Source organism: Corvus cornix, chromosome 3, assembly GCF_000738735.6.
Source record: "Corvus cornix cornix isolate S_Up_H32 chromosome 3, ASM73873v5, whole genome shotgun sequence".
Classification (NCBI taxonomy): domain Eukaryota; kingdom Metazoa; phylum Chordata; class Aves; order Passeriformes; family Corvidae; genus Corvus; species Corvus cornix.
Genome location: NC_047056.1, coordinates 109,117,799 through 109,139,967, shown reverse-complemented (window position 1 = coordinate 109,139,967; position 22,169 = coordinate 109,117,799). Strand labels below are relative to the sequence as shown.

The window sequence follows — 22,169 nt, the reverse complement described above, 5'->3', positions numbered from 1 at the left end:
AGTCCCTTTCTGGAGTTTCATGATTCCTCCCTTTACATGCAGTGCTTTTGTGCTGAAGGACTGGTGTGTGCCAAGGAAGGGTGAACTGACTGGGGCCAGTCTGTACCCAAAAACTGGGCTACTCCCAGTTCCTTCATTAGGAAAGGAGAAAACAGGTTGCTTTTCTATTTTATGTAACCATCAGAGAGTGGTATCCAGCCTCACTGGGAGACTCTGCACTGGCTAAGAGGAACATCCATATTCTGGAAATCATTTGCTGCCTCTTATCTTTTACCATTTTAGGAGAGAATCCTTTTTTTGTCTTTTACTGCTAGAACACAATCCTTCCACCTCTGGCAAGCACAGAAAGACACCCATGAAATCATGATGATTTTTTTTTAATGAAACAAAAAAAGTGTCATCCTCTCTATTTATCTTTAATACTAAAATGCCAAGTGAAGTAATTTATTAAAATCTTTCAGTGACTTCTGCAGCCCCTTAATTCCTAGCCCCTGGCAGAAAGGTGATAGGGTAAATGTTGGGATGCGAAGCATCTAAAAATGTTCCCTGCAATATTCTTTCTGTATCTAGGACTGGATTCAGTTTGCTGTGTTACCTAGGAAAGTGATTCTTAATCAGAGCTGATGAAAGAGAACTGACTCTGAGATTTGGCTGTACAGACTCAGAAATCTGCCTCAGTGAAGAAAATCGAGGATCAATCCCTGTATTTCATCTTTGTAAACTTCTTTTGCAGGCTTCAGATTTTATTTTGCTGCAGTGGCGATTGAAAGTCAGGTCTCCAGTTAATGTAAAAACTTTCTGAGTTGGGGGTAGTGATGATGATTTATACACACATCTTTTTACCATCCAGCCCAGCCTTATAATTGCCTGGTGGTGCTGGTGAAGAAAAGTGAAATGCAATACTGAAAGATGCTTTTATTACCTTTGTGAAAGCACCTTTTAGGACTGCAGGTCTTTTTCCTCTCTTACCAGAAAAGTCAGAATAACTTGATGAGAAAAAGCACCTTCAAGTTTAAAAGCATCCTCCGTTCTGTGTCGGGGGCGATGCACAGGATTCCAGCTGTGCTGGCAGGAGGCACCCAGCAGTGTGTGACATGTGGTGTGACAGACTTTGCCTGGCTCTGGCTTACGCCCCTTCCTCTGCCTGCTGCACTCCCGGGGTCCCTGCACTTTGGGAAGCTGCCTGGCACGGACAGAGGGGCAGGATGCTCCAGAGAGGGAATTTCATGGGGTGAGATGGATGATTGACAGCAGCACCACTGGGGAGAGTGAGAGAGGGAGGAACAGCGCAGATTCCAGGGTCTGGGAGTCCGAGATGGGAAGTGCGAGAAGGAGGGAGACTGCCTCGTACTGAGGAACAGAATGATTTTCTCCTGTTCCTCTTGAACTCTAAAACTTTAAACACCAAGACCACTGTGGATTTATGCTTTTACAGATCATTGTGGTCCAGACTTTGAAGTAAAAGCAGCTGTGGAGCTCTAGGGGGATGGTCTATACAGAGTTCATTAATAAGGTAAGTTCTGTTTCTCCTGTTCTTGCTGAAAGAGTGTGTTTTTACATGCACAAGAATATGCAGGTGCAAAATGGCATGCACAGATGCACACCTGGGTGCTTACATTACCTATTTTCACTGTATTCTTAATTTAGGTAATTTTCATATTATCTTCTCTCATACTTAGTTTCTCACAGAATCCTTTTGATTGTTATTCTATTTTTCTTCTCCTTCCTCTAGAGTAAAATGTTTCATCATAGGAATGAAGATGTCAGGGTGCAGCCTTCTGCAGTGTATCTGAGAAATTCAGGAAAAAATTCTGGAAGTTTTGATATTGCACAGCATCATTTATTCTTTTCTCTCCTCCACTCCTTTTGAAGGCATTGGAGTCTTCAGGCGTGTGTGATATAACCAAGGATAATTTCATGATGTAACAGGACTGGTCAGTCTAATGGCATTTTGATAAATATTGTCCTTTTTGGGCTGGCTTTTCCATTAATCTTTTTGGAGTTCTGCACAAACCTGGCATTGCCTTTATTACAGAATGAATTTGGAAGAGAATTAATCACTTGTGTCTTTGGGCAATACCAGGAGCCTAAAACATCGATTGATTTGATACTGATTATCTGATTGGTATTGATTTAATGCTGATTACTAGTTGATTTCAAAGTAAGAAATTAAAATTAGTATCCCAAAAAACTCCCTTACAACAAGAGAGAAAGTGTTTGCAGAAACTTTGTTCACTGACAGAAGGGAACTGCCCAGAGTTGAACAACTGTAGATCAGCACAGGGTTGTGATGGCACTTTGCACCAAAGAATATACAGTTCTTTGTATTTAGCTGAACTCTAAGCTTCATTTAATAACAAAATAGCACTGAAGTACTCACCCAAGAATTAGGCATCAATATATCATTGTATTTGCATGCATTTGGGGGATGTTTCTTTGCTGAGCTGGATGCAGACACCCGCTCTGTGTGCCTGCCTGCACCCCAATTTGCAGTGCTGAACTTCCTCAATGGTAAACAGGCAGCAAAAGGACAATTTTAGTATCAGGGTCAGCCTGTAACAAGAGGAGAGAGATCCAGCAGAAAGTTGCATTCCCCGCCCCTGACTCGTTACATGACTGCACATAGATGACTAAGCCGCTCTAATTCAGTTTATGAGCTGGAAAATAGTTGTGCATTTAGTTACCCCAAGCCTTATGTTTTACATGAGAAAGGATCAGATGAGATTTCATGTGTTGGTCTGCCAGGAAGCCACTTGTTCTTCCCTGGGACAGAGTTGGGTGTTTGTGTGTCTCCAGGACATTTGTTTAGTGGACAAATGGGCAGTGATGCTGAAGCAGAGGGACAGGATTTCCTCTGCAATAGGAAACTTCTATGGAAAAGTGCTCCAGGAGCCTAAACGAGATTTCAGGTGCTGTCTCTTGAGATCTGGCATTGCCTTTCTGCTCTTCAGCTGGTCTTGTTTTCATGGCTTTTCCTTGTTGCTAGTTCTCTGGTGGTGCTACACTTGGGGTTTTCTTGGTTAAAACGCCACTTGCTGGGTTACTGAGACTGTTTTTTGTTACTCTCTAAACGATGCCTGGCTGTGACTGCTTTACATTTTCTCCCAGACAGTCTCTGCTGATTATGTAGCTCCCACATTTGAGTGGCACATGCTTTTTTCCCAAGCCAACCTCAGTGAAGCAGGAGTGTGAAATGCTGTGCTGTCACTACCTCAGAAAGATTCAATAAAACCTTTACAGTCTCTCCAGATCCTGTGAAGTGTCTGCCTCTGTTTTCTTTAGCTTTGTTTTGGCTCAGGTCTACAGAGACAGCCAGGTTCCCACTGCAAGTTAAGGAGAAGGGTAGAGCCAGAAATCTGCCAGGTTACTTTGCTGTGGCAGCTTCACAGGGCTGATCTGGTCACTACCAGCACTGCCAGGAAGAATATTGCAAGAAAATATGGCCCTGTCTGCCCCAGACAAGAGCAGGGGCGGGTGCCTTCAGATTCGTGATCAAGGTGAGCTCAAACATGGATGTAAGGAAATTCTGATGTGTCAGTGGGATCCCTGGGAATACAGTGGGAACACAGATCTTTTCCTCCTAATAGGCTGGCTACCAACCCTGAGGAGCTTTGCAGAGAGTGATCAGATCTTGTTGCGGGGTTGTTGCCTATGATGCTTTGCATTTAGGTTGGGTTTATGGACTAAAGCCCAAGCAGAAGGAAATCTTTATTGTTGTTTATCAAACATTTACCTTTACATAGTTCTTAATTTTAATTTCTCAAATTGAGTTGTTTTCAGTGCTTCTTAAATGCCTTCTATTCACCAGAAAAAATAATGTTTGTTTTTGAATTCAGGTTCTTCTGAACTTTATTGATTTCCTCTCCCCTTCCTGCACTTAGACCTCTTGCAATTCATGCATATTTTGTGGTATATTATCATGGTGAATTGCAATTTTTTTTTGAGTCATTAAAAGCACTTTTGATGCCCAATTCTTGCCAGTTCAATATTCTCCTACCCTTCTCGATGTGTGTTACCTGTTCAAGGCACTTGAATTTCCTTTCCTTGTGCACAGCCCTGTTCATAATCCATTTTGCATTAGCAAGACTTTTATCAAGGCTGAATGCAGCAGATTATTGGATTTTCACTAATTGCACCCCTAAAATACTGAAATGAATCCCTAATATTATTCTTCCCCAAAAGGATCTACCTGTATCAGATATTAAGGATTTGGGAGGAAAATTATTCTCTCTGACCTAATGATGTAAGTTCTTTAAGAAGTGTGTGATCTCAAGTTTCTTTCTTTGAAAATTTTGATTAACCTCAGGAAAAGTTTACCTCAGGAGGCTGTGAAATTTCCATTATTAGGAATAGTCTGGACGCTCATCTGTAACAACAAAACCAGGATTTAACCTGCCGTGAAATCAGATAAGAGCTGAAAGAAACATTCCATTATTTGCATGCCCCTGCACCTTCAGATTCTGTTCCTGAACAAAAAAAACAAGAACAAAACCAAAAACAAAAACGAAAAAATATATATATATACACACACATATATGGCCATTCTCAGGGATATTAGCAGGCCAGAGAGCATTATTTATTGTTTTATTGAGATATGGGAAAACAAACCCACAAATAAATTGTATAATTTGGTTGACTGCAGGCTTGTGGATGCTGTTACGTCTTCTGGATATTGAGGACTAATTGTATAAATTTCGAAAACAATAATGCTTGTGGTTTTTCACATCAAACATTGAAAACATAACAGGCTGCTGAGACAGATCTGAAATTTCAGTTTTGATCTCTTTATTGTAAGTGAATCAGTTTTCTTCTGAAGATGCTGTCCTGGGGGAAAAAAACCCCACAATTTCAGATCTCAGAGTATGCCTGCAAAATCTTAGTCTGTCATAGCTAAGAAGTTCATTTGTACTTCACTGTACCTCCCCATCCCTCAGGACACCTTGTGGTTTATAATCATTTTCCAAACCAGCAGAACACATTGTTCTTGCTCAGATCACGGACTTGGGAGCCATTGCACCAGAACACATCAGTCCATTGGCCCACGTTCCCCTGTAGATACAGATTCCCTCTGTTTTCCTTTGGGGGGAAGAGGTTTAGCAATTTGCTGAAAACTGCACATCAAGTAGAAGGGATGAGACTTGGCAGGACCCTGGGGGTTGCTCTGTGCTTGGTCCTCCAGACCTTTCTGCTCCCTCTGAAGGGTAGGGGACTGTAAGAATTTCCTTCAGGAGATGGGAAAACAGGTAGACTAGGATGGAAATGATGGGCAGTGGCAAAGTCTTGGTGTCTGATGAAATATAAATGGACAAAACCCCAGCCAGGACAGGTTGTGACAGTGGTTTAGAGTTGCTGAGGCAGCAGCTACCCTAAAGTTCCCACCTTCTCCAGGTGATGTTGTAGAGGAATATGGGACCTAAAGACCTCATACACTGGAGTTTGTTTGGGGCATGGAAAGTCTCTTGCTGTGCCTGCTGTGATGCAGTCACTGGGGGGTCTGCAAACCCCTGAAACCAAATGTCAGTGCCCGGTAAATAATGGAAATAAACTCACAGGGACAGGGCTAGATTGGACATCAGGAAGGAATTCTTTACTGCGAGGGTGGTGAGGCCCTGGCACAGGTTGCCCAGAGAAGCTGTGGATGCCCCATCCCTGGAAGTGTTCCAGGCCAGGTTGGATGGACCTCTGAAGCAACCTGGCCTAGTGGAAGGTATCCCTGCCCCATGGCAGGGGGTTGGAACTGGATGGTCTCTAATGTCCCTTCCAAACCAAACCATGCTATGATTTTGTGTTTCTGTGATAAATTACAGGTAAGGTCAGGTCCTTTTGGTTGCTGTCACTCAACTCCTGCAAAACATCATGCTTGTGGCAACTCTGGGTGAAATTTCCCTGGATTTGCCTAAACCTTAGAGAAAACATCAGGTGCTTTGCAGCAAAACCCAAGATTTTCTCCCCCCTCCTTCTGTGCCCTGCCTACAGGAGGAAGAGGTCAGGAAGGTAACCATTGTTATGTGGTCGACTTCTATCCTGAAAGAGGTGGGGATGGCATGCCCTGGCATCCCTCAGGGTAAGAACAGCCTGGCCAAGCCATGAAGGACACGTTGAAACACCCCCAGTGAGAGATGAGAAGAAAGCAGGGAGCAAAATAGACGTAGGGCTGGCAAAGCTGCATTGATTAGGCCAAACAAGAAACCTCAAATCACTTTTTTTTCTTTAATCTCAGAAGTTTTGAGGCTAGGTATTGACATTTTATAGTGTCTGAGTCAGGAGTTTGCATCTCCTGAGGTTGGCTATAGTGGAACAGTTCCATTTTAAAGAATATATTATTTAAAAGTGGAATTGTTTGTATTAATTAAAGATGAGTGTCTGCAGCACTGATATAAGCACGAACTCATTTCTAATAATCAGAACGAGTTGGTTCCTTTTGTTGTGGTTTTAAATCTCTTTTCACAGGCACTGGGCGCCTTCCAGCACAGAATGTGCTGGAAAGAGGGTCAGTAGATGGGCTGGATGGCACCTTGTGGTGCAGTGCTCTCTGCTCCCAGCTTTGGACATTGGAGATGTACCAATGTGGAATCCTTTGGTCTTCTGAGGCAGCAAAACCAAAACCAAACCAGTCCTTGATAACTGGATTAATTCCCAGTGCTTGTCCAAGTGTGCCTACCACTTTGCATGAAGCACTTATGCCATGAAATATCTTTTGAGAACCTGGGTTTTGATCTATGGTTATTAACCAGAATTAAGGAATCAATTATAAACAGGCTTGTCTTATCATTCACTTTCTTCTTTTCCTTTTCCTTTTCCTTTTCCTTTTCCTTTTCCTTTTCCTTTTCCTCTTTCCCTTTTCCTTTCTTTTTTTCTTTTTCTTTTTCTTTTTCTTTTTCTTTTTCTTTTTCTTTTTCTTTTTCTTTTTCTCTTTTTCTTTTTCTCTTTTTCTTTTTTCTTTTTCTTTTTCTTTTTCTTTTTCTTTTTCTTTTTCTTTTTCTTTTTCTCTTTTTCTTTTTCTTTTTTCTCTTTTTTCTTTTTCTTTTTTCTTTTTCTTTTTCTTTTTCTTTTTCTTTTTCTTTTTCTTTTTCTTTTTCTTTTTTTCTTTTTCTTTTTTTCTTTTTCTCTTTCTATTTTCTTTTTTTCTTTTTCTTTCTGCTTTTCTTCTTTTTCTATTTTCTTTTTCTATTTTATTTTTAGTGCTTGAAAAGTGGAAAGCCTTGGAAAAATGAAGGTCCTCAACAGCAGCTGTTTTGCTCTGCAGATCCACTGCTGTGGGTCTGCAATGCCTAGGAAAGTAAAAGTAGCTGCAGACACTCTGACAACCAATCCTTAAGGGGAAGGAAGCACCAAACACTCACATAACCACTTGGGAACTTATTATTGTCACATTTAAAAAAAAATTGATTAGGCCAAACACGAAACCTATTATTATTTAGTAATAGTTTTACTTCATAGGACATAGGGTTATGTCCTATGGTTATTAGGTTATTATATACCCAACCAGGACTTTATTTAAAATACCTGAGTGGTGTTTAGCCTGAGATGGGGACCACATACACTGAGGGCAGTGAGGAACTGGTTGCCACAGAAGCTGTGTCTGCCCCATCCCTGGAAGTGTTCAAGGCCAGGCTGGATGGGGCTTGGAGCAACCTGGGATAGTGGAAGGTGTCCCTGCCCACAGTAGGGGTTGGAATGGAATAATCTTAGAAGGTCCCTTCCAGCCCAAGGCATTCTATGATTCTGTGATCTGAGTGTAGCTTTTCTCTCACCCCTGCCCTTCCAGTGCTCCTGTGGGATGTTGCCTTAGGTTGTTTGGGCAGATCTTCTGTGAGAGGTAGAATTGAAGCATTTTCTTGGTATCAGCAGACCAAAAGTTGTTGTTCCAAAAGTTCTGTTTCTCTCTTGTGGGAGAAACATGAGGCATACCAAATTTCCTGTTTTATATCATTATTAGCACAAAAGCAGCAGTGGGATATGATGGGATGGAGCACAGTGCACACCTGAAATGTAGAACATGTTAAACTTTTAATTTAGTGCATTCAAAGTGATGTTTCCTCTTCAACAGGTGGGAGTGAATCCACTGTAAAATAACCAGCAGCCTGGTGGTTAAACAAGCCTACTAAGGACAAAAGACAGATTTCCAGTCTACAGCTTGAATCTTCAGGATTTAGCCCTAAACTGAGATTAAACAAAACCCATTTTTCTTAAGAGAATTTCTTCTACTACATTAGGAGACTAAAAAAAGAAAAAAAAAAAGAAAAGAAAAAGGATGGTGCTCTGTAGCTGTTTTGAAATAAGTTTTCTGATCATTATTATTTGTGTTCCTAAATAAAGTGTCTGGTTGGACTATTGGGAAATACTTGGCTAAGGATGTATGTCGTAGCTGTGAGTTTTGACAGTCACCATGGTCCGTGTCACCAGTGCAGCAGCCAGGATGGTGTGGCAGGATGAGGAAATGCCCACTGGGACCTTTGCCTGTGCTTCCACAGCCCCAGACTGTGAAAGGAGCTCCTCAAAATATACCCAGGGAAAGTTTAGGATAGAAATGATACTTGACAGTGTGAGCTGGGACCCAGCAGACACTGAGAGCTGACTGACTTAGCTGTGGAGACACTGAGAAATGGATGTCATTGGACAAATTAAAGGAAGAGATAATTACCTCTTTTCCTCTTAAAAAGATAGTATTTACTGGCACTAATTAATGATTTTAGCTTTTGTCTTTTACTGACTCTGATAAAATTATTCATAGTTTTATTGTTTTTAACATATCATGAAAGAGCAGAAAATTATTTTCTTAATTAATACAATTGATAGTGTTATCACTTTAGCTGTATTAATCTTTCAAAACGAGCCCTACTGACTCTTGCTATGGACATCTTTTGTTTCACTCTGCCATTTACCCCTTGATAAATTAATCTGCCTTTACAAATAATTGCAACACTTGTCTGTGGGCCATGACTTTGGAAATAATGTTTGATTTCTTGCGCTCTCTTGTCAAGTACATTAAAGCATCCCTGCCACAGTAACTTCCACAGAGGATTTTGGCAGCATCTGAGAACAGTTCAGTTTCTGGGATTCCTATGGCACTCACTACACACTGCTGCTTCCCATACTAAATAACTTTTTTCATTGAGCTACAACATTATTTTAGTTTTTTCATATTTTTTTAATAGTTGGCATTAATATTTCCTTCATTTGCCTGCAAATTTACAAAAATGCATTCTGTACCTCATACCAGTTTGGCTGTTGTACATAAATTGAGTACATTCATTTTTGGCTGGCTAACATGAGCACAGTGATTGTTTTCTTACTAATTTAGGTTAATTACTAATTTATATTTCTTACTAAGTTAGATTCTTACTAACTTAAAGACTTCAGATTTTGCCACTATGTACCCATATTTGTCTAAGCCCCAGGTAAGAGGACACAATAATTTGAACCTGGGTTGGTACACCTCCCGTTTGTAGCTTCCCAAAATGTTTTAGGAGTTCACATGAACTTGCAAGCTATGAGGATTGGTACTAGCATGGATCACTGGTGTTTCTATTAAAATAGTATTTTATAGTCCCTGTTGCTGACTCATTTACTTTTAGGAGCTGTGGGTCAGAAGATTTATGACCTTTATGAAGCATTTAATACTGTGATACCTTATAAAACACATGTATAAATAAAATCAACAGAGTTGGCAGTTCAAATCTTGGTTCCTGAAATAATTCATTTGTGAAAATGCACATCCCCTACATTTGCTAGGCTTCTCCTTCTAGTACGAAAGTTATACCTTTCCATATTTTTTTACCCAATATTTAGACACTAGATGCTGATTAGGATTATGGCTTTTCTTGATTTGGAATTATGAGAGTATTAATTACTCTGCTCTGTTAATTACCTCCTTTTCCATTTTATGAACTCTAAAAGTGAAGTTGATGCTGGAATAAAACTTCATTTTGGGGGGCACAATTAATTCCTGTCTACTCAGGATGATGAATTTCTTTTAAGGCCATAATCAAGTATTAGCCTCCTGCATTATATTTCACTGTAGCACTTTTTGTGTAAATCAAGTGGAGTTGGTTTTTATCTTCTTATATCTGGAACTTATTCTTAATTCACCAGACATGATTTAAAATAATAAGGAATGTTTGCATACCTACTTGGAAGTTAGACATTAATTTCCTTTTAGTTTTGTTGAAAATTTTCAAGAAATAATGTGCTCTCTCTACGTAAAGCTGAGATAAAGTGTTTTTTCTTCAGCAACCAGAGAGGACAGTCTGTCACAACATTAACATTTGCAAGCAGGTAAACAACTTATATCAAATGAAGCAGGAAAATTTTCCATGTCTATGTGGACCAGAGAGGGCTCCCTCCTGTCCCAAGGCTGTGATTTCTCTGACAAACCTGCACCTTTTCTTCAAGGCAGATTTAAAATCCAGTGTCTGGACTTCTGGATGGGTTTAGCATACATAGAAGTTGAAATTTCCTATTTAGAGCTCCTTTTTTTGTGTTTGTAAGTAGCAAAACATTGTCCTTGTGAGCCACCTGATACTGACTTGAGTGGGAGATTCTGCTGTGGCTTAAAAGAGGAACTTGCCATTAAACATTTTGGTATGTGTATCAAACCCAAATTGTGCTGACAGGTCCCAGATGTGCTTTTCCATTTGCATCACTTCAGCCACCCACGTGGTTCAAATGCTGCAGCCACAGAGGAGCTGTGGGACTGTGCAAGCTGGGGGATAGAAAAGCATCAGGATCCTTTTAAAGGCCAGGTGGAATCTGGATCAAGGCCTGTGGCATGATAGGATGGACAGGATGATCCTGATTATTTCCTAGATTCATGCTTTTGGCTATCCTTTTATACAAGATGGTCTTTTTAGACTGTCCAGGTTGTTGTACCACAGTATCTGATCCAAATTTAAATGGCTGCTCTGCTGTCTGGAACAGTGATTTTTTTTTTTTTTTAATAAACTAATTTTTAAATTAATCAGCCTTTTTTTCTTTTAATTAAAAAAAGAAAAAATTCCAATGAAACTGCTGAACTTTAAATATTTGATGCTGCTTGGAGCCACATGCCTGGGTGACTTTTTGTTCTCTCCCATGTCTAGAGTAGCAGTGTGCCTTCGTGATTCAATCCCCTTCAGTAAAATCTTTTTTTTTTTTTTCCAAAGCTAGAAGGACAGTGGGGAGAGGGTTGTGAATGCTTTAGGTGTACATGGGTGTACTTGGCCACACAGGTCTGTTATTGACAAGACTGCCTGTCTTCAAGATGCAGAAGAGAGAGCAAATGAGTAAAATAATGAAACATTTTTTTTCTTCTCATTTAGTCTCCCTCCAGGTTGGACTTCTGAGGGGAAAAATTTAGAGCTTCACATCTTGTCCCAGGTCCCACAACAAAAGATATGGAAGCCCTGAGCCAAGTGCTGAGTTCTTGAGTGCCACTCCTGCCCCACCAAGCACTGGCAAGAGGAATTAGGGTGTCTGAATGCCCTCAATATTTCCTGGCTGCGTGGTTTCAAACACGGCAGAAATATTTTTGTCTTATGCAGGAGTTCCTCACTTTACTTCTTCAGTTGTCCTGGAGGGATAACTTTCATGGGTTTTTGCCAGATTCCCATTTTCCCATATCAGGGTTCACTTTATTTATATTAGGACATTTAACCTCAATAACCCATTTCCACACAAAAGAAAATGGAACAAAACCCCAACAAGCCTTCCTAGATGAGTCTATTATTTAATACTCCTGCTGCTTCATGATTCCTGCAGCAATTATAGTTTATAACCATGGCCATGAGAAGTTATTTGCTTTGGAACACAACACCTAAGGAACTCTAAGGAGAGTTTATGGATGTAATTTGCAGGGCTGCCATCTGCAGACATAATGCCCCTGAGGATACAAAGAAATTGCTGGGACTGTCTTGCTGATGATTCCCAGTTTCTTGTCATCGTGAGTGTATGGAGAAAGACAAGTAGCACAGACTCAGCTCCAGCTTTCCCCCAGTCCTGTCACTGGTCATGAGAGTGAAGAAATCAGCCCCTGCCCCTCCTCTTCCCTTCATGAGGACATTGAAGCCCCCACTGAGGTCACCCCTCAGTCTCCTCCAGGCTGAACAAAGTGCCCTCAGCTTCTCCTCACAAATCTTCCCCTCCAGACCCTTCACCATCCTCGTGGCCTCCTCTGGACACTGCCCAATAGCTTGATGTGTTTTTCATATTGTGGTACCATGTGAATAATGATGTTCTTGGATAAAGTCAGTCATGAAGTAAATCATGGCAGGATGCTTTATGCAATTTTGAGTTATATCCTGAAATGCCCTGGGAAGTGTCAGAGCAGAACTGAAGATGGGAAGATGCATCCTGTGTATGAGCAAAAATATCTGCACATTTTGTAACAGCTGATGTGATCTATTGTAAACTCTGTTCTTTTGTTTTTCAGGTGCTTAACTGGACATGAGTGGGATGGCATCAGATCACAACAATTCCTCCCAGGAAGAATACATCCCACACTATCTCCAAAAGGAAGACCCCTTTGCATCAAAGCTTTCTAGAGAAGCTGACATCATAGCTGGCTTTTATTTGACAATAATTGGTAATGATTTTATAACTGGTCTTTGAAATATGACCGTGCCACTGCATCCTTGCAGCTCTCAGAAAGGAGGCAGAAATTGCTGTTCATTAGATGTGTAATTACATAGTTTTTCATATTAGAAAGAAAAATCTAGGAGGGAGGGGAGAGAATGTGTTAGAAATATGGTGTCAACAGTTAATGTCAACAGATAATGCTGCTGCAGGTAGCCAAATAACAGTAGACATTCCAGAAAAAAGTGAAGAAATAATTTTTTTTTTTTTTAATAACTGGGAGATTGCTACCCTGCAGTTTAATTTTCCCTGGGCAGAATAGGGTTTTCCTCACTATGCCATGTGGGTTTTATGGCCTGTTTTCAAAGCCTATGCAGCAGTGAACACCCTCAGATGTGCTCATGTGACCCTTGCTCAGCTCCTGGCATCATCTGTCCTCTGTTACATGTTATACTGAGCAATATTTTCTGCCTAGCACCCTCCCTATCCTTTTGTGTTTGAGCCCATTACCAGGTTCCAAGTGACCTTGCATGCAGAATAAATACAATTATCTGTTGGTTAGTGCACACCCATGATAGCTGGGACTGATTTATCTTTAAAGTTTTCACATGCCAAGGAGTTATCATTCAGCAGGAAAATGCTGGTCTCTATTTCTTCTAGGGATAAACTGGTCCTTTTTCTTGACAATTTGCCTTCTTTGCTTTACGGAGGAGGGCAGAGTTATATTTTTTGTGTCCGTATTTGCCTCAACACCTGAAGGAACAGCCTGAAGTTGTGTCGGGAGAGGTTTAGTTTGGATATCAGGAAAAGGTTCTTCACCCAGAGAGGGGCTGGGCACTGGAACTCCCCAGGGCCGTGGTCATAGCACCAAGCCTGACAGAACTCAAGAAGTGTTTGGGCAAAACTCTCAGGCACATGGTGGGATTGATTCTTGGGATTGTGCTCTGCAGGGCCAGGAGCTGGACTTCGATGGTCCTTGTGGGTCCTTTTCAACTCAGGGTATTCTATTCATTCCATTCCATTCCATTCCATTCCATTCCATTCCATTCCATTCCATTCCATTCCATTCTTCTTTATATATTTTAAGTTCCTTTATGCTTTATGGTCTTAGTTCATGCAGGTTCTCACAGCTCAACAGCTGTTTTCTCAATAAAGCTGAGCTAAGGACATAGGACTGTTCTACAAAACCTAGATTCCAGGTATCAGAAGACAAGGCTGGATACAGAGTGCACAGTGACTTTTTGACATTTATTGCAGTTTTGATTCATTGTCTTGTTCAACCAGTTCTGCAGAAAGATCTGTCAGTTAGTCCTGCTTTTGTGTTTCTCATTCACTGCTTTAGATCCCTCCCTTCTACTCTCTTTTACTGCCTTTCCACTGACTGATCTAAGTAATGTACTCTTTTCCACAGGTAGAGGAGTTTTCTATTATTATTTCCCTTCTATTTATGTTTCTGCTTATTTCTCATTTCTCTTCTGCTTATGTCTTTATTGAAAAAATAATTCAGAGCAGCAGAAGTGACAGGCGAAGCTGTATCTCAGTGCTGTTCTTGGTATTCATATACTGTTTTGTAGATATCCTCACTTCTCACATATGTATTTTTTTTTCTGTTGCTCTGTAGACAGAGGTCTTCACTGAACTGCCCAAAACAACCCCCACTTCTGGTCTTTTTTCACTTGGTTAAGTAAATTTAGCTTTAATCCCAGGAAATATGTCTGATGGATGATTCTTCCGAATATACACTGTGCTGCCTTGTTATATTCACTGTATTTAATGTAGGTTTATCCTGTTCCAAAAATTATCCATGTCAGGTGTGAAACATCTTGAAAAACACAGACATAATCAAATTAAGGCAAGGAACAGGAATCAAAAATTTCCAGTGAAAAGCCAAAAGCCAATAAAGGAACAGACTCTTGGGAGTAGTGTGAGGAAACTGAAAGTATAATTTTAAAAGGTCTCATAATCGTTTTGATATTGGACTTGTGAACTCATTGTATCCAGTGTCCTGAGCCAGGGTAGTTCAGGCCACAGCTGTGCTGTACCTGTACATAGCTGTACACATCATATCCTACCTTTAGCTCTCTTACTTTATTTGTAAAGTGTTTGTTCTGCGTTGCATTTTACTTGGTTAATTACTTTGCCTTGTGGGCATCACAAACTCCACTAGCAGCTTTCATTAGAGCCACTTATGGTCTTCATTTATTCATATTAATGATGTATTTGCAACTTCCTTGGACTTGGATCCATAGAATAAGGATATTAGTAAAAATTTCTTCACTGGAAGAATGGTTCGGCTTTGGAATGGGCTGCCCAGGAATGGTGGAATCATTAGCCCTGGAAGTGCTCAGAAAATGAGTGGAGGTGGCGCTTCATGATATGGTTTGGCGGGCACGGTGATGTTCAGTCAAAGGTTGGACTTGATCATCTTGGAGGTCTTTTCCAACCTTAATGATTTTATGGTTCCGTGTCTGTGTTGTTTCATTATAACTTGTGATTCAGACTAAACCTGTCACATTTTTCCACTGAACTTTCCCTACTCCTTTGCAGATCCCTTTCAAGAAATTCTGGCCCCTCCTGAGGATGGACTCTGTGGACAGGGAGGGACAGCAGGGAGAGGGAAGCAGGAGGTAGGAAGCCAGGACTGCTTTTGTGCATCTTTTTGCACTTGAGCTGTGTAAGGTGCAGTGAGTTTAAAATTTCTTTCAAAAAGGAGAAGAAGATTAAGAGTGAGTGAACAAGAATGGATCTTATCAGGAAACTCAGCAGAGCTTTTAGGGTCAGACTGGTTGTACAGCTGAAGTATTGCAGTTTGAAAGAGAAAAATATTTTTTTTGTCTTTGAAATTCTCCGTGAGCGCATGATCTTTTGTCCTGAATAATTCATTTCTATGTGTACCTTTCTAATTGTCTAGGAAAAAAAAAAATCAGACTGTGCTCATGGTTATAAGAATCCAGTTCTTTTGTCTTTGTCACTTCCCCCACCAGCTTTTTCATCACTGCCTTGATTGATTCACTGTACAGCCATGTAGGGTGACAAACTCCTGAGCAGGGACCCGCTGGCTGTCAGCTCCTCTGAACCCCCTTGGCAAGTCACTATTGATTTACAAACTGTTGCTGCACACTTCCCCAGCCTGTTATGAAACAGCTTAATTGAAAACAAAATCCTAAACTATCTTTTTTTTTAAAAAAATTTATTTTCTCTGATGGTTTAGTGCTGCTGTCAGGTTGGACAAGTAAAGCTTATTTCTTCAGTTTCCCCTCTCACTGCAGGTTGTGTCTCAGCCTGGCTCTCTCTCTGCAGGTGTCAATTTTTTAGTTATCACATCCTTGGCTCTTTTTTTGTATATGTGTAACAGTGCCATGATGCCATGGACAGTTCTCCTAGCAAAGAGCCTTTATTTTATATCTGAAGAGTCTTTTTCCCCTGTTTCCATCCTAGCAGAGCTGGGATCCTCTTCCAGCAAGGGCTTCAGCTGACTTCTGGGAGTCATTTAACAGCAGGAGAAATGGAGCATTAGATGCCTCATCTAAGGAGATTATAAACTTTTGATCACCAAGGAGTTAAAAAAAAATTCAAATAAGCAATTGTCAGATGCAGGCATAGACAAAAGGCAACACAAATTATCAGTAGACCCTTTCCAGGTATGGGATTAGGAGGTCAGTGTGCTGGGGCTCTCTGAAACATTGATACTAATAATGAGCAGCGGCTTCAGAGCAACTTGGCAACTTCAGAGCTGCTTGGCTGACAGAGATGTCTCTCTAGACTGCCAGTAAGTTGAAAAAGATTCAGGAAAATGTCAAATGCTTTCAAAAAGTGTTTCAAACTGGATGCTGGCACTCTAGTTATCCTAAATATCACTGGAGAGAAAAATGGCATTAAGAGAGAAAAGGACTAAAATATATGAATAATGCTCACAGCATTGAGATTCATTCACTCAGCTGCAAGGAAAAAAATTATTAATATAAATGCCTCTATCTGCTTATCATTCAGATTAAGTTTGCAAAGCCATACAAGTAGGTTGTTCTTAAAATTTAATTCACCAAGGGTAAATCAAATTTGATGAGAAAACCTAAGATCAATAATAAGCCAGCTTCTGTCCTTTGGTTTATTTTTAAAAACAATATAGAAAGCAATGCTGTCAATATAAAAATAAAAAGAGTTTCCAATAAGTGTCACATTTAATACTGAAAAATTCAAAATCAAAGTATTTTTCTCCTGAGTTTGGCAAACTTTTGGTTCTACAGTCACTCATATTTCTTGATAAATTGGTTTTAGTCTCTGGGAATCATTTCCCTCTCTGCGTCATGGATGTTCCCAGGTTGGGTTTCTTGGTTTCGTGAGGACAAGGTACCTTTGCAAGGGGATCATTCCTTTGATGGACCAGAGTAAATAATAAAATGCCCATTTAAATACTGGATTATTTATTACTGAATTACCAAATTAATCAGTAAATAAATGAATAGCCATTTAATTAATGAGCTTCAGTTCCTGAGGTCTGGCCTGCCAGAAGACTCAGATGAAAATGACATGGTATTCAAAGGACAATATTTGGAGAAGGTAGCATTGCTGAGAGGCTGGGGGGCTGCTGGGGTCTTCTGGAAACAGGGTTTGCCCCAGCAGAGCCCCGAATACAAGACAGCACAAAGGGTAACTTTGATGCCTCATCAACCAAGGAAAGTTGGGTTGTTTATGACTTTTTTTGTAGGAGTGTGACAAGTTGGCCTCAGCTGGTAGCCAAGCACCCAGGACAGCCCTCACAGTGGGACAGGGAGGAAACAGGCAGAGAAAAAGCTGTGGAAATGAAGACAGGGTGAGGATAAAGACAGGAAGATTCATTCTCAGTTACTGCAGTGGGCAAGCAGGCTCCTTGAGGGGAATAAATTCAGAATCATGGAATTACAGAATGATTTGGGTTGGATGGACCTTAAAGATCATCTTGTTCCAACTCTCATCACGTGGTTCCAACCCCAAAGCTTAACATTTAATTACTCATTTAGGTAGTGAGAAACAAAGGTGTCAAACCTAAAGTACTTATGGAAAACGCCTTTCCTCACCCTTTCCAGGGCTGAACTTCTCTCCAACATTTCACTCATTGCTGTTGTAGGTCCCTTTGGTGAGGCAATGGCAGCACAGGCACTCTTTGCTCTTCACTTTTTTCTTCTGCCTTTCCCTCTTTCTCACGTCTCACATGTCTCCCCTGATCTGGTGTGAGGCTCAATGGACCGTGGTCCTGCTGGGTTTTTCACCTTCAGGTGTGACTCTTGCTCCATGAGAGGGATATTGTGTGCTGTCCTGTGTTTCCACAGCAAAGCTCTCACTCTCACCTTAAACTCTTTCAAACATGAATTAGTGAAGACACATTTTCTTAAAGGGAACTGGAAACTCTACAATTTTTTGTACCGGTGTGATTAATTACATGGCAGATGAACCACTTGCAGTGGACCTGCAGGTCCTTGGGTGGTGATGTGGAAAAAATGATGTCAGCCAATATGAGAATGATCCCTGCTCATGCACTGAATTCCACCTGGAAGTTAAAATCAGATTAATCAGATCTATTTTATAATTTTTTTTTCTTATGATAGAAATCAGTTTTAATGCAAGATTTAAGCTTTGATATTAATATCTTAATTTAAATTATATTAGAAATGTATCCCTCAACATCTGATTATTTATTTAATAAAGTTAAGGTTGGTCAGATTGTGGTCCCTGTGATTACAGAGAGCTGAATTTCATGCCTGTGGCTGTGTAATTGTTTAAGTGAAAGCTGGGTTGGTCAGAGCAGAGGGATTCTGGGGTTTCTGTGGTGAGCATTCCATCAATGGCTGTGCAGGCTCAGCTGGTGAAGGCAATGCCCTATTGCAGAGGGGAAAACAGCATTTGCTGTGGGAGGGACGTGTCTGCAGTTGAGGTCTCTGTGAGCTGCACAATGACACAGAGGAGATCACATTTCAGAGTAAAATGCCCAGCCTTAGGACCACAGGTTCAGGCTGAAAACATCAGGGAATTTCACAAGGATGGGATATTGCTGTTTTTGAGGAGGATTCTAATTTGAATGTTGTTTTGTTTTCCATTATTACAGGGATCCTTTCAACTCTGGGAAATGGGTATGTTATTTTTATGTGCTCAAAGCGAAAAAAGAAGCTGAGACCTGCTGAGATAATGACTGTTAATTTAGCAGTGTGTGATCTGGGCATTTCAGGTAATTTCATGTTTTTATTTTCCCTCGTTTCTACTGTCTCACCGTTCTGCCTGGCAGCAGCAAGAGACATTCCTCTGGAAGTCATGGGAGCACCACATGCCTTTTGCTACTGATATTTCTGCTCTATTATTTGCATGTAAATAACATGGGAGGATGGAAAACAACATTCCTGAACAACTTGATGGGAAGAAATGAACAGTACAGAGGAAAAATTAGGGTTGATTTTATCAAACAGTCAGAGCTCCTATTCACCCCAGCACTGGGCAGGTCTCCAAAGGGAGCTTCCATGTACATCTGGCACAATAACCACAAAATATCTTGGTATTACAGGTGCAGAAAATTATGTTTTCTTGCCGCAGGGTGAAATAGAAAGGACCCAAGTGCCTCAAAAATACACGTTTAGCCAAATAATTGGAAAATGCCAGTGGCCATCGGCCCATCAAAGCTAATAGTTTTCTCTCTAGTGACTGTCCTCCTTTGTCTCTGGATCAGAAAAAATAAGCATTTGTGTCAATCTGTAGAGTATGAGCAATAACAGCCAGCTGGGAGGATTTTTATTTCAACCCCACAGTCTGGATGTCCTGGCATGGGAGGAGGGAGCTTTGGAGAGGTTTATGCGGAGTTGCAGAGATGGTTGTTTTGGCTCTTGACATGAGACTGATTCAGCTGCTCACAGGGAAATACAGGGAAAGGGCTGGATGTCCTTTAGAAAAGGATATTTTGGATGGCAGACAATCCAGTGGGTATCAGAATCCAGCTGGCTCTGGGATCTCCCCAGTGCCATATAAATGGAATTCTGTTCCCATGCTTGCAGAGTCATCTGTCCCCTATGTGCTGTATGTGCTGGGACCTCTGCCCTCAGCTCCAGTGCACCCTTTTCCTAACTGTTGCAGTGCTAGGTTTGGTTTAGCAAGCTGCAGCTTTCCCTGGGAGCTCAGCAGGGCTGCTTGGGGCGGGGCAGACATTCAGTCCTCCCGCAGCCCTTTCTGGATGGCTCCACGGTTTGGCTCCGTCCAGCTGTCAGCTTTACAACACAGTGATGGCGAAGGAGGCGAGGAGGATCCCTCCCTGAGGGCTTCTGAGGACCTTTAATGCTCCACCTTGCTCAGGCGGTTCCCAGGGGCAGAGAGACCTCGTGATGCGGGTGCAGGGGGGTTTTGTCAGATCACAGGGGTGGTCCATGGGTGGAGTTGGGGTACAGGAACCAATAGGGAGAACCCGAGGGAGTGGCCAGGACTAGGGGCAGGGGAAAGTGGGGAGGTAACAATGTGAAAGGCATTTAACAAATGAATCAGTGGGAAATACAACACCACACCTAAGCTTGTCTCTGCCAGATGCTTTTGCTCTCATTCAAATGCCCAAACTATCACTGAACAATATAAAGTGATGGTTCCCAGCCTCCCCAGACTGATGCTTGTTTGAGCTCTCACAGCACAAGACCAAGGAGATGCTCATCCCTACACATTCCAGTGGTTGTGGTCAGTAAACTTGGACTTCTGAAGGAAATACTAATTCAGTAGAAGAAAGATGTTGGTATAAATATCACTGCTACCACGTAGAGAAATTCCAATGTTTTCTTTGGCATTTCTGCCATGGAGACACTATTTCCATCTCACAACAATTAGAAGTTAAGGAAAAAACCCCAGACTAGCTTATTCCTCTCCTGTGATATTCCCATTTTCTTTGTGTTTTAAGAATCTGTCTTATGAGGCTCCTGTTTGACTCCTATGACAGTCACCCCAATGAGAGGGAGTGTTTCAGGAGAATTTCCCCAGTTTTATATTTTGAATGTTGCCCAGAGCAGCTGTGGCTGCCCCATCCCTGGAAGTGTACAAGGCCAGATTGAATGGGGCTTGGAGCAACCTGGTCTAGTGGAAGGTGTCCCTGCCCATGGCAGGTGGTGGAATGAGATGAGCTTTAAGATCTCTTCTAATCCAAAATATTCAGTGATTTTATGACTTGATGAATTTTAACAGGTATCTTCTAACCAAAAAAACTCTATGTCCTAACCATGGACCCATCTTAGTGTGAAGGCTGCTGATTTCTCTGTTAGGGTCTGTTACCAAATCATCACTTGGTCACCTTGCTTTCTTCCCTGGGAAATCACTCCATCTGTGTGTTTAAATTTTGGAATTAAAAATAGTGATTGGCAGAGCCATGCATGGTTTTTCTGCCTTCTCTAATTTTTTTTTTATTAATGGAAGGTGCTAAGTTGGGAAATGTGATGCATTCTGTGTGCTGAATGAATTGAAGATAGGATTTTTTATCTCAAATCTTCATATTTCACACACTTGTCTTAACAACTTTTATAAGAACAGAGTTCTGCTTCCTGCAGATTTCCACAGGATGGCACCAGCCCCTTGTTCAAAGCTGCATCAGGCTCATTTTGCACTGACACCGTGCTCTGGGCTGCTCCAAGTCCTGGGGCTGAAATTTGATTTTGTGCCAACAAAAGTGTCGGACTTTAAAGCTGGCAGTTATTTATATGACTAAAGTTGCTGAGTGTTAGCACAAATCCTAGACTTTGCCATATTGAATGTTTTTCTTGAAACCTTAATCACTGAGGTCAGCTTTTGCTTGAGAAATTAAAAATGCATTTTTTCAGCTTGGAGAAAAGCACATCAGAGAAAAGCACAGGCAGAACTTTCCTTACAGGTTTAGGCTGAAGGAAAGTAATCCAAATACACCTTTTTTAAAAACACATCTCATTTTGAAGGGTTTTCAATCCTGATGCTTTTGGCATAGAAGGTGGAGCAAAGGTAACTTTCTGCAAGATTCGGTTTTGGTAGAAACACTTTAATTTTCTGTTAAGAATGAAAAGAGAATGCATGGTTTTGCATCAGTTCAATGTAAAATGCAATGATTTTAGGAAAAATCAAGAATATTTTCCTACAGATCACTTCAACAAAATAGAGATTTTTGTCTTGGCTTTTATGAATAGCTTACCTTGTGGGGAATACAGTTTACAAGATCATTTTTGCTCTCTTCATAAACCAATTCACTGAGCTTCTATGACGTTATTGACACTGTAGTTCAGCCAGGGAATCCAGCCCAGAGCAGCTGAGATGTTTTCAAATCCATGAGGTGCTCTTGTAAGAGACGGTCCGAAGATCCCTCATCTGCCTCACGATCATCGCCGAGGACAGAGACTGAGCACAGCAGTCCTGGCCTGGCTGAGGTGGGATGTCTGCCAAGTGTTGCCTGCAGGTGTGCCCGCTGGGAACTGGTATGCATTCCTGAGGAAAATTAGTGCAGGTCCCAATGGACTGCACCGTTCTTGCTGCCCAGGCGGGAAGGGCTGCGCTGAAGCGGAAAGGAATGACCTGTCCTGTACACCTGTCCTGTACAACCTGTCCTGTACAACCTGTCCTGTACGTCTGTCGTGTACGTCTGTCGTGTACGTCTGTCCTGTACAACC

General features: G+C 41.2%; 1 protein-coding gene across 1 annotated transcript in view; it reads left to right on the top strand.

Moving 5' to 3' along the window:
- Positions 1-1,170: 1,170 nt before the first annotated feature.
- The window catches only part of OPN5 (opsin 5), a 36,962-nt gene continuing 15,963 nt past the window's right edge, over positions 1,171-22,169 (top strand). Inside the window, exons 1-3 of the mRNA XM_010393244.4 lie at positions 1,171-1,513; positions 12,410-12,562; positions 18,632-18,751. Of these exons, the coding sequence (XP_010391546.2) occupies positions 12,424-12,562; positions 18,632-18,751 (259 nt within the window). The 5' untranslated portion in view covers positions 1,171-1,513; positions 12,410-12,423. The remainder of the gene's footprint in view (positions 1,514-12,409; positions 12,563-18,631; positions 18,752-22,169) is intronic.